Raw genomic sequence first — 17,089 nt, 5'->3', positions numbered from 1 at the left:
CGAACGGGGCATGTGGGACTCCAGGGGCTCTCCAAAATGCAGTGTATTGCATACAAAATGCAGTTTATTCCATCCAAGAGGTTACAGCAGTCCAGGGTCATGGGTGACGGAGCTGTGCCCACTGCTGTCAGCTCCAGCTGCAGGCAAGCCTGGAGTCCCAAATTCCTAAATCAGGCTCTTACTAATGGTGCCCCCATGTTGGGCGCCACTGTAAGAGCCTAAATGAGAGAGGTGGGACTCCAGGCAGCTCTTCAAAATGCAGTTTATTGTATACAAAATGTTACAGCAGCCCAGGGTGGACAGAGCCTGTGCCCACAGCTGTCAGCTCCAGCTGCAGGCAGGTCTGGAGACCCTTTGGTTTTGGTTACATTGCATTATATACTTTTCTTTTGGTTACAATGCATTATATACTTTTCTTTGCTTAGCATCTTAATACAGTAGAACCAATCTATACCTTAACTATTATCTATAGCCTATCATAACTATTATAATTACCATATTCATGTTACCATAATCACTAAAAGTTAGTGCATTACAGTTTAAGGTAGAAGTTGTGTTTCAGTTTTCTTGCAGTGGAAAATTCTGAGAACTTTTTTGTACTTGTGACTTTGCTGACTTGTTTTGCCTGTGCTCTCTTTCTGCTTGGTAAAAACATCTTGTTTGAGATGGGTTTATCCTTTGCTCTAAGTCATAAAAACCCCTTCTAACTAACACACCCTTTGCCTCCTTGGTTAGCCAGTAAGACTGGCTCAGCAATTCTTTTCTTATATATCAAAACTTGCTTCCATCTCTATTCTTTCATCAGACTCTACCTTTAAAGATCTTTCTGCTAAGCATACATATCTGTGAGACTTTCTTGTCAAACTTTCATCCTTCCCAACACTCCCCTTCCTCCTGGGGCAGCAGCAGGGATCAAATCTCAATCCATGTAGAGTTTGTTTTATTTTCTCCCCCCTGTCCCGCTGTGGATGGGATGAAGAGCACAGCTGGGTGGGCAAGGCGGAGGGATGGGGTGGCTCCACATCCCACCTTACAGGCAGCCTCTGGGATTTATACATCAGCCAGGCAGCGGTGGTGATGGCAGGGAGATAGTCCCCAGGATAAATGAGGATTTAAAGTTTTCTGCTCTGGCTGTCTTGTTCATAGTCTTGCAGATGGAGTATTTTTTAATAGGGGGAAGGCTGCATTAAGCATTGGTATTCAGCGATGCATGGCTGCTCGGCTGCCTGCCCGAGCTGCCTGGCACAGCAGCAGTGTCCTCAGGCCTGTTTTTTGGTGGGAAAAAAGCCCAGGAGAGAGGAAGGAGCTGCTGTGCTCTTCAGCCTGCTGGAAACTCAGGCCTCAATCCCCCCCAGATACACTCCAGGCCCTAGAACCAGCCTATTGTGGAGCTTGAGCACATGGATGCTCCAGACCCTCCATGCTGGGAAGTGCTCAGAGCACACATCAAGGAAACAAGGGAAGGATTTGTGTGTTTTGCTGGATCACCTGAGCTTTCCTACAGGTATTCAGCAGGTTGCACAACTACAGATAATGTACAGATCTTTATTATGCCTCATTGCATAACTGATTTACAACAGTGCTGTGCTATAGGAATACAGGAAAAAAAGTCTCTTTGCTGATTTTTATTTCTTCTCGTCAGTGCTTGATTTTGTAGTGCTCCGATCTGAGGTGCCATCTGTTCACCCACAAAGTTTCTCTGTGTCAGAGGAGTGCATAACATTGTGGAGCTGCTGGCTGTGCCCTGGACTGGAACCCTTCCAAGGGTGATCCCTGCAGTTCCTGGGCCCCTGCAGAGGAGGGAAGGGGCTGCAATTAAAGTGGGAGGAATCTGGGGAACCAGCAGTTTGCTGCTGGGAAGGGGAAGAAATACGGCTTTTTTTCCTTTTTCTTGAAAAGATATTAACAGCTTAAGGTATGGAGAGAGGATTTGGATTAAGGCTCCTGAGGCAGGTTGCAGATTTCTGTGGGTAAATCACTCATATTGATCCCGTTGAGCCTTTGTGAGTCCTGCAGTCTTGTTCCCCTGGGGAATCAAGGTCCTTTTCTCTGCTCTGCCCCTGCTGTGGCCCCTACAACCCTCCTGTAACTCTCTGTGACATCTCCACCGTGGGGCAGCCTGGCAGTGCTGTGGTGCCTCAAGTACAGGAAAACCTTTTCCAATGAGGATGCTGCACTGCTGGCTGCTCCATGACAGACACTTTAACTCCTAAAGAGGAAATGGGTTAAAGGGAATGGAATATTATTATCTTAATTATTTTTAAAGCTGTCATTTCTCTGGACGGAACAAAATCTTTCATCTGTATTATCCACGGGAGTGGCTTAGAGGGGCTCCCAGAGTGTCTCCATGCAGAATGACCTCTCCATCCCACCAGCCATGTCACCATGGTGCTGATGAATCTGTCCCTGTCCTGCCCATCCCTGGCCACTCAACAGGGCTGATTTATCCACAGCCCTAACGATGTTCCCTGGCACACACACACACAAGGAGGGCTCCCATGGGATGGGTTTCCCCAAGACAGAGTGTGCTTCTCTCTCTTAACCCTTCCTTGCAGGTCAAGTCCTCCATCATTTTTATTGCTCCCTGTATCATGGCAAAGTCTTTTTTCTTTCTTGGAAGTGCAGCCCCCAGCCCAGCCAGCACCAGGAATTCCTTGCTTCCCTTATTTAATATAACCAAGCAGCTGAGTTTTGTGGTTTTGGCTGCGGAGCCATCCTGGCTGACCCCAGATCCTTCCCTGGGTCTGTGCAGTTGTGTGTTTGTACCTCAGTGCTGCTCTCCTGGGCTCCTCCTGAAGGGACTGCAGCCCCCATCCAGCAGTGCTTGCAATCAGAGCCACATTCAATTCCCATCCTCTGGAGCATTTATAATGGCTCCTGGCAGCTTTGATCAATGCAATTTTCTTATTTTGTCCAACATGGGAGCTGCTTGCAAACCATGGAGTGGTGCTGGCTTTCCTCCATGCTGGGACATTCCTATGTTTCCAACTTGAGATATTGAACCCTTAATAACCACTTTCCATTTTTGACTCTCTCTTCTCCTGCTGCTTCTCTGGTTCTCCATGGTGCTGGCTAAGTGATTTTTCTCTTGCTGGGATAATCTGCTCGAGGTGCTTCTCCATGTGAGCACTGCAGTTATCTCAGCATCTCCTGGTGGGATTAAAATGGATCCAACTTCATGGATGGATCTGTGTGCATTCCACATGGAGTTTTTTTGGACGCTTAAGTGGGTTTGTGGCACTGGAGTTTGTTGCCATCATATTTTCTGAAAAATCCCTTTGCCAGGATTTCTTCTCCTGGGAAACTGAGAAGCCTCAGAGAGAAATGAAAACAATAATTATCTGATTTGCTTCTCCTGTGTTTTGCTGCTTTGGAATGTGTTTGGACATTGTTTATCATTTAATAGGGAGTTGGTTTATTGGTTTCATGTGAATTGTTTTGACTTAATGACCAATCATGGTCAGGCTGTGTCGGGGCTCTGGAGAGAGTCACGAGTTTTTCATTAGTCTCTTGTTAAGCCTTCTTAACTTCTTGTGGAAGTATCCTTTCTCTATTCTTTAGTGTAGTTTTAGTATAGCATAACATAATATAACATAATATAATATAATATAATATAATATAATATAATATAATATAATATAATAATAAATTAGCCTTCTAAGAACATGGAGTCAGATTCATCTTTCCTCCCCATGATGAGGGACCCCGAAAATACCAGAGGAGTTGTCATCTCCATCTGGGAAACTTGTTTGCAGTGCAGGTGGTTGGCGTTGCCAGTGTGGGAAGTTGATCCCGAGCTAAGCCAAGCTGTGGACACAAATTCCTCCTGAGGGAGGAGGTGTGGATCCTGCAGAGCCTTGGGGTGTCCTTCCTGTGCTGGAGCCTCTGTGGGAGTCCAAGGACCTGTCTCAGTGCCTCTCCTTCCCCACAGGTGTCCCATCCGGCCCCCGCAACGTCATCTCCATTGTCAACGAGACGTCCATCATCCTGGAGTGGCACCCGCCGCGGGAGACGGGCGGCCGGGACGACGTCACCTACAACATCGTGTGCAAGAAGTGCCGCTCGGACCGGCGCGCCTGCTCCCGCTGCGACGACAACGTGGACTTCGTGCCGCGCCAGCTGGGCCTCACCGACACCCGCGTCTTCATCAGCAACCTCTGGGCTCACACCCCCTACACCTTCGAGATCCAGGCTGTCAACGGCGTGTCCAGCAAGAGCCCCTTCCCCCAGCAGCACGTCTCTGTCAACATCACCACCAACCAGGCCGGTGAGTCCCGCTGCTGCCGGGGTGTCACAGACATTATGAAAAATCTTTTCTTTAGGATTTTTCCTTTTGAAAAGCTGAGAGGCTTCAAGAACAAAATGTAAGCCATGGTTATCTGGTGCTGTAGAATGCAACAAGTAGATCTTTGATTGGCCCTCGTTAGTTGTTTCTAATTAATGGCCAGTCAAAGTGAGCTGGCTCAGAGAGTCTGAGCCACAAGCCTTTGTTATTATTCCTTCTTTTTCTATTCTTAGCTAGCTTTCTGATGAAATCCTTTCTTCTATTCTTTTAGTATAGTTTTAATATAATATATATCATAAAATAATAAATGAAGCCTTCTAAAACATAGCATCAGATCCTCGTCTCTTCCCTCATCCTAAGACCCCTTGAACACAGTCACACCAGGGAGTTTGGCTGTCCCTGTGCTGGCTGCCAGCTCTGTGTCCAAAAGGAAAAGCTCCTGGGCGTGAGGGTGTGTGATGGCTGTGGTAACCCCAGCCCCCAGTGGGGAGAATGGCCAGGAGAAGAGGGAGGAAGAGGAATGGGGATAGGGAAGGGTTGCCTGTGCCCTGGGCTGGGTGGGAGGGTTATCTGATATCTGCTTTTATCTCCCTCTAGATGGCTTGGGGATGAAATGGCATCACCGTTTTTCCAGCTGGGAGAAGGGAGATGGGGTGAATCCAGCCTTGAAATGCTGTCTGACTGTGTTACAGCACAGAGGGAGCAGCATCCTGGGGCTGAGTCCAGGCTCTGTCTCCTCTGGCACATCCCTCTCCCATCATTTTCCCCTTGTCTCCTTTTCTAGGCTCCCCTGCTCCCTTTCCTGTCTCCAGTCAGGCATCAGGAGCTGAATGAGCAGCTCTGGCTCAAACAGGGATGCTGGGGGAGTAGGTGTGCAGATGGCAAGGGGGCAACTGGTCCTGGGCTGCCCTGAGGATCAGAGGGGATGGAAACCCATGTGCTCTGGGTTTAAAAAGGGAATGAGAATTCCTGCTTTGTGCCAGGGCAGGCAGCCTTCACCATCCTGCTCCCTCTGGATAGCACAATGGAGAAACCTGGTGTAAATATTTCAGTGTAAACCAGTGTAAATATTTCAGTCTCCTGGCTCCAGGGAATACAAATCTACACTTGTGCCTGGCTGGCATCGCTATCTGTTGAACCACGTGCAGCCAAACCTGCCTCTTGTTTCCAGGCCTTTTTTTTCCTGAGGTGGATTTTTGGGGTGTTTCTTAGCCCTTCTCCCACCATGGGGAGCTGGGAACAGCCAGGTCACCCTCATCTGTCTGTCTGTACCCCAGTGGTCCCTGTTTGTCTTGCAAAGGCTGATTGCAAACATTAAAATGCTGGGCTGTGGGGTAACCTGATGGAAATTCACCAGGGATATCCACGGCATTGGTGCTCTTCCTCTAAAATCAATTTGGCTTTGCAGAGGGTTTTTCCAACCATTTCCCCAGCCCCATCCAAAGTAATAGGAGTTAATAAAACAGCAATCAATCAGAGTGCCTAATTTCATCCCATGAGCATATTCCTGGAGCAGATGTGGAGAGATTAAAAAAATAATATAGGATTATTAAGTATTCTGGGTAAACAAAGGCAGTGCTGAACTATCCACATCATCCATTGGCACCATGAGAAGCAGGGCTCCTGCCAGCCCCAGATTCCCTCCATGGCATGATCCTGTGCCCCAGGCTGGTTGTGCTGGGTTCAGGTATTCCTGGGATTCATGGAGGGGAGACATTTTCCCTGCCCAGCACTGTAGGCATGGTGAGGGGGAGCAGGAGGGCAGAGATGTCTGGACTGGAAGCTGACTCTGTGGACAGGACATGCCAGTGCCCCTGTGGGTATGGACAGATTTGGATACTTTTCTTTTGATAGGATTAAGTGCAGGATTAGGGCTGTATTGGCTGACTCTGCCCCTTATAAGTATAGCTTGCAGGGCACAAAGCATTTGGAAAAGGGTCTCCTGACTGATTTAGTGGCTCATTGTCCCTAATGGTGGAAGGACAGTGTTGCTGTTTTCCCAGGAGAGGCAAATTTGGGTGCTGAGGATGAGCATCCCCTGAGAGCCCCTAACAGCAGCCCCAGCAGCTTCTCTGGAGCCAGAGCTGGGCTGGGGTGTCCCTGTCCCGGTTCCCTGTCACTGTCCTCAGGGTGGGCAGATTTTTGCTCCCCCATCCCATTTCTGAGAGTGTGTGGGGTGGCAGTTGTGGCACAGCTCCCTGGGTGCTGAGTGCTGGCTCCCCAGATAGGCTGTTACAGCAAAAGATGTCACACACAGCTGGACCCTGTCACCAAACCTTTGTTTGCCCCACTGGGGAGAGCTTTGCTGTGTCTCTCCCACCTTGGGAGACATCCTTGGAGCAAGCAGTCCCAGGGAGAAGGAACACCAAGGATTTCCAAGCCCCTAATTAAAAGGAGCAGTTGGTTTAAATAGCAGAATTCCCTCAGTGATTTGCTGCTCTGCTTCCATGTAAAGCTGCTGAGATGCAGTCTTCCCACTGCTAATGAGTGAGCTGGTCCCATGGGGAAGCCAGCCAGAGACATGGGAGATCTGGGTTGCCGTGGGGATTTCCCCCCTCTCAAGGCCATTTTTCCTACTCTTTTCCATTAATTTTCCCACTCTCCTCTTCCTTGGCAGCCCCCTCCACCGTGCCCATCATGCACCAGGTGAGTGCCACCATGAGGAGCATCACTCTGTCGTGGCCCCAGCCTGAGCAGCCCAACGGGATCATCCTGGACTACGAGATCCGCTACTACGAGAAGCTGAGCCGCATCTGCACGCCCGACGTGGGCAGCACCGTGGGCTCCAGGCCGGCCCCGGTGAGCTGGGGAGCCCTGCTGGGGGCTGGGCTGGGGCATGGGGGCAGGGGCAGCAGCAATGGGCTCTGAGACTGGCTCTGCTGGGAATGGGCAGGCAGGACACGCACCAGGTCACCCGAGCTGCCTGCAGAAGGTGGGAGTGAGTTGTGACCGTAGATGATAAATCACAGAGCAGCTTGAGTTGGAAGGGACCTTAAAGCTCATCTAGTTCCACCCCCCTGCCGTAGGACACCTCTCACTAGGTTGGGTTGCTCAGAGCCCTGTCCAACCTGAGCCATTCCTTCCCTGTGGCAGCATTTGTCCAGCACATCAGTGCCCGTGGCTGCCTTGGCTCTGGTGTTTGCTAGGATGAACCTGAATCATGGGGATGGCATCAGGAGGAGAGGAGGGGGTTGGAGATGACCAGGGAAGGTTATGAGGTTGTCCCTGCCCTGGGTCACTGCCTGCCACTGGTCCTGTCCCTGGCAGCTGTCCTGTCCTGCAGGGGACATGCTTCCAAGCCCTGTGATGAACCGTGCCCGGCCCAAGCTGTTCCATCTCTCCTGTGTCTCGCCAGCTCTAATGAATTCCTCTAAGTATGAATAATTAGATGATATCACCAGCAGCCTCTTACCAGCAAAGCACTGGGGAATGTGGTAAAAAATGACAGTGGAGACTGTCATTGCATGAGGTTTCCAGCAAGGTTTAGGCCAAGGACCTGTGCCAGCAGAGCAGGACTGCAGGGGCTGGGGATCCCAGCAGAGAGTTGCCCTTGAACCTGCTTGAGCAGGGTGTCATAGGGCACATTAGAGTGTTTAGTGGAATCAGAGAATGGTTTGGATTGGAAGAGACCTTAAAGATCCTTCAGTTCCATCCCCCGTGCTGTGGGCAGGGACATGAGGTTTCCATAACTGTGGGATGTTTCTGAAATGCACAAGGACGTCAGACATTTGAGGAGGAGGAATCTGTTGTTCATAAATTATTTTTGCTCTGGATGATCTTATTGTTTCCCTCTGCTATTCCATTCTCCCTGCTCTGGTGGGGCCGGGGCCTGCCTGGGAGGCACGTGTTGCAGGGGCCTCCCCAGCTCCTCATGGGTCCTGTTTCATAAAATCATAGAATGTCCTGGGTTGAAGGGTCTTTGAACCTCATCTTGTTCCACCCTCTGACACAGGCAGGAACACTTTCCACTAGCCCAGGTTGCTCCAAGCCCAATCCAACCTGGCCTTGGACACTCCCAGGGGTGGGGCAGCCACAGCTTCTCTGGGCAGCCTGTGCCAGGGCCTCACTGCCCTCACAGGGAGAATCTCTTCTAAATATCCGACCTAAATGTACCCTCTGTCAGTGGGAAGCCATTCCCCCTTGTCCTGTCACTCCAGGTTCTTATAAATAGTCCATCCCTATCCTTCATGCAGCTCCCTTCAGGTACTGGAAGGCCACAATTAGGTCACCCCAAAGCCTTCTCCAGGCTGAACAATCCCAATTCTCCCAGCCTTTCCTGTGGGATCCTCTGGGTCAGGGACTCTTCTGACACAGAACCAGAACCTCTTCCTTATCCCCTGCAGCAGAACCCCATCCCTGCCCTCAACAGGGACAGCTGGGCTGCCCTCCCGCTATCCCTGTCCCACTGAGGGTGGCTCTCTCTGGGTGCCCGCAGGACCACAACGAGTACAACTCGTCCATGGCGCGCAGCCAGACCAACACGGCGCGCCTGGAGGGGCTGCGGCCCGGCATGGTCTACGTGGTGCAGGTGCGCGCCCGCACCGTGGCCGGCTACGGCAAGTACAGCGGCAAGATGTGCTTCCAGACCCTCACCGACGGTGAGTGCGGCTCGGCTGGTGGGGTGGGGTGCTCCAGCATTGTGCTCTGGTGGGATTCAGGGAGCTTGTGTGCACACAGCTCGGTCTCAGTGTCGTGATGGTGTCTCCAGCCTCATGCTCTGATGGGACTCAAGGAACTTGTGTGCACACAGCTCGGTCCCAGAGCCGTGGCAGTGCTCCAGCCTTGTGCTCTGTTGGGATTCAAGGAGCTTGTGTGCACAAAGCTCTGTCCCAGCAGCATGGCAGTGTCTCCATGTGCTCTGGTGGGATTCAAGGAGCTTGTGTGCACAAAGCTCTGTCCCAGCAGCATGGCAGTGTCTCCATGTGCTCTGGTGGGATTCAAGGAGCTTGTTGCACCGAGCTCTGTCCCAGCAGGCAGAGGGCAGGAGCCGGGTGATTTACGGCGGCGTCTCATTAACCGCCGGCGGAAGGAGGGATCCGCTCTCAATCTCCCAGCTCCAGATTTTCCACCACTATTTATTTCTGTCTCTGCTGCCTTGAGCTGTGGGGACAGAAGCCCCATCACACCAGCTGTGAGTCTGGCACGGTGTGATGGGGTGGGAGGACAGTTGTAGACCCTTGGAGGGTCTGGGATACTTGGAGTCCATCTGAGCCATCAGGGCAAAGCTGGGATGGTCAGACCCATCTGAAAGCTGATTTCCCATACCAAAGGGGTGTGCTGGGCCTGCTCATGACCTTCATGGCTTGTTCTGGCCCCAGCCTTTCCCTGCACCCACAAACACTGGCTTCCTTTAGAAACTAACAACTCATGGGAGTGTTTTCCATTAATCCCAGCTTCAGGGCTTATCCAGAAGTTGGTGAGTGAAGCAAGTCCTGTATCATGGTTTGGAATAGGAGGAAATTTAGGGAGGTGAAATTAGTGAATTTAGGGAAATTTTAAAATTGGGGAGATCTTGAATTGGTGAACCAAAACAACTACATTCTCCTACCCCTAGGGCAGCTGAGAGCCTGTTCCCTGTAGCTGCTGGTGTGGTTCCTTCTCTGCTTAGGTGACATCCATGGCTCCCAGCCTCACTGCCTGTCTTCCCTCAAGATTTTCTTCTTCCCTAAAATGGGTCACCCCAAGCATGCATTCGTGTCGAGTGCCAGCTGGGGTGGGAAGAGGAAAACCATGCTGGGTGACCAAAGGGAAGGAAATGGTAATAAACCCCCCTCCAATGCCTCAAATATTCAGGATTGGAGAAGCGAGAAGAAAAATCCTGCCTCAAATAAGCAATTAATTGAAATTTAATAAGAATGGATTGTGTAGCTTATTAAATAATAATTGATTGTTAGATGAGAATTTCTCAGGATTTAAGCAGCAGCATGCAAGAGATAAATCTAGTTGCCAGTAATTAACTGCAGAGTAGAAAATACAGATAAAAGGGTGCTAAATGCTTTCTTTTGGATGAGTTTTATTTTAACCCTTGCATGTGGCTGGTGGCACAGCCTGGTAGACCTTGATGGGGCATTGGAGAGAGGGGTATTTCTAGAATGCTACAGAAGCCCAAGGAATGTGGGATCTGCTGGATACTGCCTGTTGAGAATACCCATACCAGTGATGGGGCAGGGAAAAATGGAGGAGACACATGGAGGGTGCCTGTAGCTTTTTGGGGGTTCCCCCAGGCATATCCTGTCCTCCTTGTGCCACCTTGGCTTTCACCCCAACCTGCTGCTGAAGGATGCAGGGGTGGCTGAGCAGACAAAGGAAGTTCCAAGGGATGCTTGATGGGGCAGGGAGGCTGAGGGTGCCATGGCTCTGCAAATTTTGATATATTAAAACCTACAAGCAGGGTAGGTGGTAAGGGTTCCCAGGTTCCCCTGAGCCTCACTCCCAAAGTTCACCATTGTATGAGTTTAGATATAATTTATGTGAACTCTCTGAGGTCTGATCTGAGTGAAGTCCTGGCACAGCATTCTCTGGCTGGCTTGGTTATTAATGGTGTGCTCCTCCTTTCCTACAACTTGTAGGAATTTTGTGTCTGTGAGACCCCATGTTAAAATTGGTCTAAGTGGCCAACAGGTTTAAATCATAGAGTCTCAGAAATGTTTGGGTTGGAAGGGACCCTAAAGCTCATCTTGTTCCAGCCCCCTGCCTTGTGCAGAGGCACCTTCTGGTAAATCAGGTTGCTCAATAAATGAATTTATTGAGAAAAGAGAAACGCCAAAGCCAAGGACAAAGCCACCGTTGGGAAACTGGGCCCGTGCACATTGGTCTGATGTTATTTCCAGAATGTTCTCTCCCCTGTCTTTAAGCCAAAGGTGTATGAACCGAGCATACACCAGTGCAACATGGCACTGACTCATCCCCTGCCTGGGTCCCCCTGGTCCCACTGCCTTGGGAGCAGCACCCTTGGGAACAGAGGGGATCCCTTCCCAAGGGCTGCTCTCACTCTGTGAGGTGCCAGGGAGGACTGACCCTGTCCCTCTTCCCTCACAGACGATTACAAGTCAGAGCTGAGAGAGCAGCTGCCCCTGATCGCGGGCTCTGCAGCGGCTGGGGTGGTCTTCATCGTCTCCCTGGTGGCCATTTCCATTGTCTGCAGCAGGTGGGTCCCTGTGGGATCAGTGTGGGATCAGTGTCCCTGCAAGGGGAGGTGCTAAGGTGCAGATTAGGGGTGGGAGGGGTGGATGTGTGACCAGGGGGAGCAGCACAATACCACTGCTCATGGAGTGTTGGTGGCAGGGGAGTGGTTTGGGGCCACCAGCAGCTGCTGCTGCCTGAATCCTGGCTGTTGTCTCCCCTGTTCTCCCAGGAAGCGTGCCTACAGCAAGGAGGCCGTGTACAGTGATAAACTGCAGCACTACAGCACCGGCAGAGGTGAGCAGGGAAAGTGGGAAACGCAGATTGGAGATGCTCCCAAACATGCTCCCAGCATTGCCCCACTCCTCCCCTTCCAAGGGGGACTGTGGAGTGGTGGGAGCCCCATGGCAGATGGACAGGACCTTAGGGTGGGAGTGGAGATGTCCACGTGTCTGTCAGGGTGTGAGGAGAGTGGGCTGCAGTGGTGCAGCACTGTGGGTGGAAGAGTACCAGGAGGGATCTGGGGAATGGTGATGGATTTGGGGTATGTCAGGGGACAAGGGATGGGGAGATGATGCTGTGAAGACTCCCAGAGGAGAAAAGAAAGGAGAAAGGTGGTGTTCAGAGGGAAGGTGAGCCCCTGATCTCCTGCCACGGGTTCTGCCTGGGTCTAGATTGATGCTGAGCGTTTAGAGGGATTCTGGATTTTGGGAGCATGAGGTTGCTGGCATTGCTGCTGTCCTGGCTGTGTGGCTGGTGCTTGCTCTATTCCTTGCTCTGGGAAGGATGTGCAGCCAGTGACTGGGAATGTTTAACTGGCTTTGGGCTGCTGATTCCCTTGGCAAACAATTAGGAGAGCCTGAGCTTTTCCTAGGAGACCTCTGTGGCTGGTGGAGCTGTGCAGCAGAATTAATTCCTGATGTATTTGTGTGTAATGTCTGCTCTGGTGCCCCTCCAGCAGCCAGCACTGCACATGAAAATAAAACAGCAGAGCAGCAGCTTTGGGGGCCAGGATTTTCCTGGTGTCTGCTGGTTCCATGCCCCATCCCTGTGGGATGTAAATCCCATTTTTGCTCTCCTAGAGTTGCTTCCCAGGTGCAGTTTGCTTGTGGGAAGAACCATCTTGGTCCTAGGTGCCTCCTTGGGAGAAAGAGGAGTGAGATGCAGGGATGGAGGAAGGGTGGGTGGGAAAGCAGGGAGCAGTATGGGTGAGCAAAGGGGAGGAATGGGGATGGAGCAATTGGCCTGGCTGAGAAGAACAGGAGGACTGGAGAGAGCTAAAGAGGGAGTGGAGACAAGCAGGAGAGCCCAGCCAAGAGAGCAAAGCACTCTGGATCTCTTTAGACCCTCTTGGCATCACACTGAACCCTCCCAACAAGGTGGCAGCACTTTGGGGGGCCCTGAACCTCCTGGGAAACAATAAACTGTGTTCCAAACATCACTGGGTGATGACAGACCTGTGCTTTTCCTCCCTCTTTTCTGCACATTGCTGCACTGTGGGGGGCAGGGCAAGGTCAATTTGATGCCTGATGGATAAACTCCCATTAGGCTGCAGACAGACTGATTTTTCACATTTTTCCCCTGTTTTGAAGCATTCCCTACTACACATGCATCCCTAGCTGGCTCCAAGCACCCCAAAATCCAGGATGCTCAACCTGGGTAGGAAAGCGATTGCAGCATGTGCCTGTCCTGTGTTTCTAAACCTGGGGGCTGTGATGGCTGATGTCAGAAATCCAGGGTGCCAGCAGTACCCTGTCAAGGTTAGTGAGCCTCTGGGCACTCTGTCAGTGCAGAGCAAAACAGGTGGGAAATTTGTGGTGAGCAACTAATGGAGTAATGAGAGCATCCTCTGGAACAAATCACCATGTGTTCAGTGGCACAGCAATTACAGCCTCCCAGCACAGCTCTGCCATCCCTCCAGCAGCCCCCTGGGATCACCTGCTGCTGGCAGAGTGCTCCAAGTGGATTTTGGGGTGAGATAGGGTCTCTCAGGGTATAATTTTTTGTGTTTTATCCTTTCCATTGCTTCACTGGGAGCTTTGAGACTGGGGAAGGAGGAAAAAACTCCCTGTTGAAGCACCAGCAGTTCAACAGGAAGGGATTTTCTCTGTCACCATGATATTTATTGCCAAGGAAGTGTGATGCCAGAAGGAATTGGCTGCTGGAGTCAGGGTTGTGGTGCAGAGCACTTCAACTTTTAAAGAGTGATAAAAAATTTGCCCTTGTCTGCAGTAGTGAAAAATTATCTAATCCAGTTTTCAGGATTCTTGGGATGATTTTAAGAGCGCAAAGGTCTTTGCAGGTGGGCTCACCATGGTTGCTTTTGGTGATGTGCTCCAGTACCTGAAATGTCACCCAGCTTTTGCTGGTGTGGGAATGATGAGCTGGGGGGCTGATGTTGGCAGAGATGAGGAGTGGGTTTAGGTGCCCAATCCCTCATTTTGGATGGGATGAGGATGAGGGGCGAGCTCTTCCTGGTGATTACTGAGCCTATGGACACATCAAAAGGTATTTGAAAACCAGCCTGTGTTGACAGGGAAGAGGAAACTTGGGCATTGTTTTCCCCTCTGTTCTTTCAATATTTTGATCTGTGAGCTAGTCTCCATTACGATCCTGTAAATCCCTTTGTAATCCTGGCTGGAGCATCAGCTGCTCTTGTAAAAAAATTTATGGGGCAGTTAAAGTGTATGAGACAGAGCCATAAAGGGATTTATGAAGTGGGAGATGCACAGATGGCTTCATTGCAGCCTCCCCTGCCTCTGAGGTGCAGAACTTCTGCCCCAAAGGGCCCTCTTGGGGGTGAGGATGCTCCTGCCTGGTCCTTCCTGAGTTCTTGATGCCCCACAGCTCTCCCCTGGTGACTGTTTGGCACCAGCAGTGCCCACTGTGAGGCTTTCATGCTTCCTCCTGAATTATTTCACAGCTGGGAGCTGATTTAGATTCCTGGTGAAGAGGTGATGCTGTGGTCCATGCATCCATCTGTATGCCAGCTCTGGAGGGATTCTGGAAAGCAGTGGTGTGATGGGATCATGGCCTTGGAAAGGTCCTGAGCAGTGTAACTGAGGGCTGTTAATCCCTATAAGGGTGAAATACCTTGGGGAGGGGACCGGGCAGTGATGTCCCTCCTGGTCTCCTCCAGAGATGACCTTGAGGGGCTGCTATGCCATCCCCAGTCCCCTTTTTGGGTGAGAAATGGCACAGGAAGCTGACCTCCCCAGGGGGACGCCACAGCCCATTGCAGGTCCCTTTTGGATGGCACCACAACACTGGTGTCCAGCTGAGCCCTGTGTCCTCACTGTGCCCTTGGCAGCTCCGTAAGCCCCTGCCATCCAAATGTGACATCTGCAAACCCATATGGGAAATATGGGGACCTGGTTTTGTTTTTTCCCCCTTGGAAAGGGGCAAGATCCCACTCTGTGCATGTCCCTGCAGCATGCCCAGATCCTGTGACCACACATTGCCCTGGGCTCAGGACACGCGTGTCCCAGCGTCCAGCCAAGCCGTATTTCACGGATCCACACCGCTTGTTGGTCATAATTGCTGCACTCTGTCAATTTAGTAGCAGCCACAAAGCCATCAGAGGCCTTTTTGGGTAAATAAATATTTCTTCCCTAACACGTGGAGCCTCGTAAAGCCTTCACTGTAAAGCCAGCGTGCTGTAGTTCAGGTCTGTAACTGCTCCCGTTGCCGGGAGGAGAAGGAGGAGGGATAATGGGAGAGGAGTGGAGAGCAGAGTTGGGTGAATTGGTGGCCTGGAGGGGATGATAAAGGGTCTGGGTAGGTGAGTACAGTGATAGCAGCCACTTAGTGGAGAGTGTGGGGACAGAAGGGTCTCCAGTTCTTGGCCATGGTACAACTGCTGTTGGTTTTCCAGGCTGCCCAGAGACTGTGGGGATCCACTGAACCTGGTATTGTTCAAGGTCAGGTTGGATGGGGCTTGGGGCAAAGTGGTTTAGTGGAAGATGTCCCTGCTCATGAGGGATGGTATGGAGTAAACTTTGAGCTTCTTCCAAGCCAAACAATTCTATTAACTCCATTTCTGTAATTCTCTCCCTTTTGCTGCTGTTCCTGTCTTCCTTGTGACAAGGCTCTCCAGGGATGAAGATCTACATCGACCCCTTCACCTACGAGGACCCCAACGAAGCCGTCCGAGAGTTCGCCAAGGAGATCGATGTGTCCTTTGTGAAGATTGAAGAGGTCATTGGGGCAGGTGGGTCTCTCTGTGTCCTGCTGCCCATCCTTCCCTGCCCTCTCTGCTGCTCCTGTGTGGCTGTGCACCCACCTGGAGCAACTTTTTGGGGAAGCACACACGGTCCTTCACCTGGAGGGCCTCAATGATGCTTTAAACATCAGGCTTTGCTGGATTTGTGGTGGGTTAGGGTGGATATGAGGTTGTGTCATGCTTTCAAAGTTCCTCTGAGGTGGGAAAGGCTCCAGGAATGTATTCACTGGTTAACCGTGGGGCCTCTTGGGATTTTCCATGTGGCTTTTCCATGAGATAACAAGAAAAGCTCGACCTCACTGTAGTCTGTGCCATACTCCCCTGCATATGTATATATACACACACATGCGTATGTGTGTGTGATCTGTGCTGTTTTATTGCCATTTTTAAATAACTGTGTCATACTCTTAGAGGAGAAAGTGAGAAGCCAGGGAGGGGAAGCTATGAGGAAGCAATGAGTCTGTTTGGGATCAAGTTCAGCAATGTATCACCTGGCCTTTGCTGCTCATCAAGGCAAAGTGGCAGCAAACATGGCTTAAATATAATCCCTCCACAGGCAAATTGTGCTTTGGTGAAGTGAAAGCCCTCCTGCGTTCTCTGTATTTTAAATCAGAGAGCAGCAATGTAAACAGCCCAATTATTTCCCACCCCAAGATAAGTGATGTGCAGAAAGGCAGCTGAGATTAACAACACTGACACCTGATATTTGAGGTAGTCCTTAAATGTGGAGGCACTTGCTCTGCAAATCCTCCTTGTGGGGGTTTGTACAAGTGAATGCCTGTGTCGATGTTGGGCTCTGCCACCTTGAAGAAGGTTGCAAACCCAAACAAGTCCCCAGCAGCAGACGTGGGCCCTTTTAAAGAGGACAGGCGGGCAGATTTGTAGAGGAGAGTGTTGTTGAAGTGTGAATTGGCTGCCATTTCTCAGCTGGGCAAAGACTCCTTGCTCTTTGCAATGTTTAGTGTGGAGGAGGAGGTGGTACTCTGGGGTTGATTGATCAAAGGTTGGACTCAGTGATCTTGGAGGTCATTTCCAACCTAAAAACTTCCACCTTGTGCTCTCAGGGGAGTTTGGAGAGGTGTACAAAGGGCGCCTGAAGCTGCCCGGCAAGCGGGAGATCTACGTGGCCATCAAGACTCTCAAGGCTGGGTACTCGGAGAAGCAGCGCCGCGATTTCCTGAGCGAGGCCAGCATCATGGGCCAGTTCGACCACCCCAACATCATCCGCCTCGAGGGGGTGGTCACCAAGAGCCGGCCAGTCATGATCATCACAGAGTTCATGGAGAACGGCGCCTTGGACTCCTTCCTGCGGGTAATTTAGGCCACAGTAGATCTCCCTGGAAGCTGTGGGAGGTGGGGCCACGTGGGCTATGGGATGTGGGAATGAGATGTTGGTGTCCCATTTGTAAATCTCAGCCTGTTTTCTTAGTTTGGAAGCTGGCTGGAGTGTGCCATACATC

The 17,089-nt window shown here is 51.1% G+C and overlaps 1 protein-coding gene across 1 annotated transcript in view; it reads left to right on the top strand.

The window, feature by feature from the left end:
- Positions 1-17,089, top strand: part of EPHB1 (EPH receptor B1) — a 70,502-nt gene that overhangs the window by 48,697 nt on the left and 4,716 nt on the right. Inside the window, exons 5-11 of the mRNA XM_058812239.1 lie at positions 3,932-4,267; positions 6,903-7,084; positions 8,721-8,883; positions 11,324-11,432; positions 11,640-11,704; positions 15,495-15,617; positions 16,694-16,941. Coding sequence (XP_058668222.1) covers positions 3,932-4,267; positions 6,903-7,084; positions 8,721-8,883; positions 11,324-11,432; positions 11,640-11,704; positions 15,495-15,617; positions 16,694-16,941 — 1,226 coding nt within the window. The remainder of the gene's footprint in view (positions 1-3,931; positions 4,268-6,902; positions 7,085-8,720; positions 8,884-11,323; positions 11,433-11,639; positions 11,705-15,494; positions 15,618-16,693; positions 16,942-17,089) is intronic.

This window comes from Ammospiza caudacuta, chromosome 11 (genome assembly GCF_027887145.1).
Source record: "Ammospiza caudacuta isolate bAmmCau1 chromosome 11, bAmmCau1.pri, whole genome shotgun sequence".
Classification (NCBI taxonomy): domain Eukaryota; kingdom Metazoa; phylum Chordata; class Aves; order Passeriformes; family Passerellidae; genus Ammospiza; species Ammospiza caudacuta.
The sequence above is the reverse complement of the archived record's forward strand: the minus strand, read 5'-3'. Positions and strand labels throughout refer to the sequence as shown.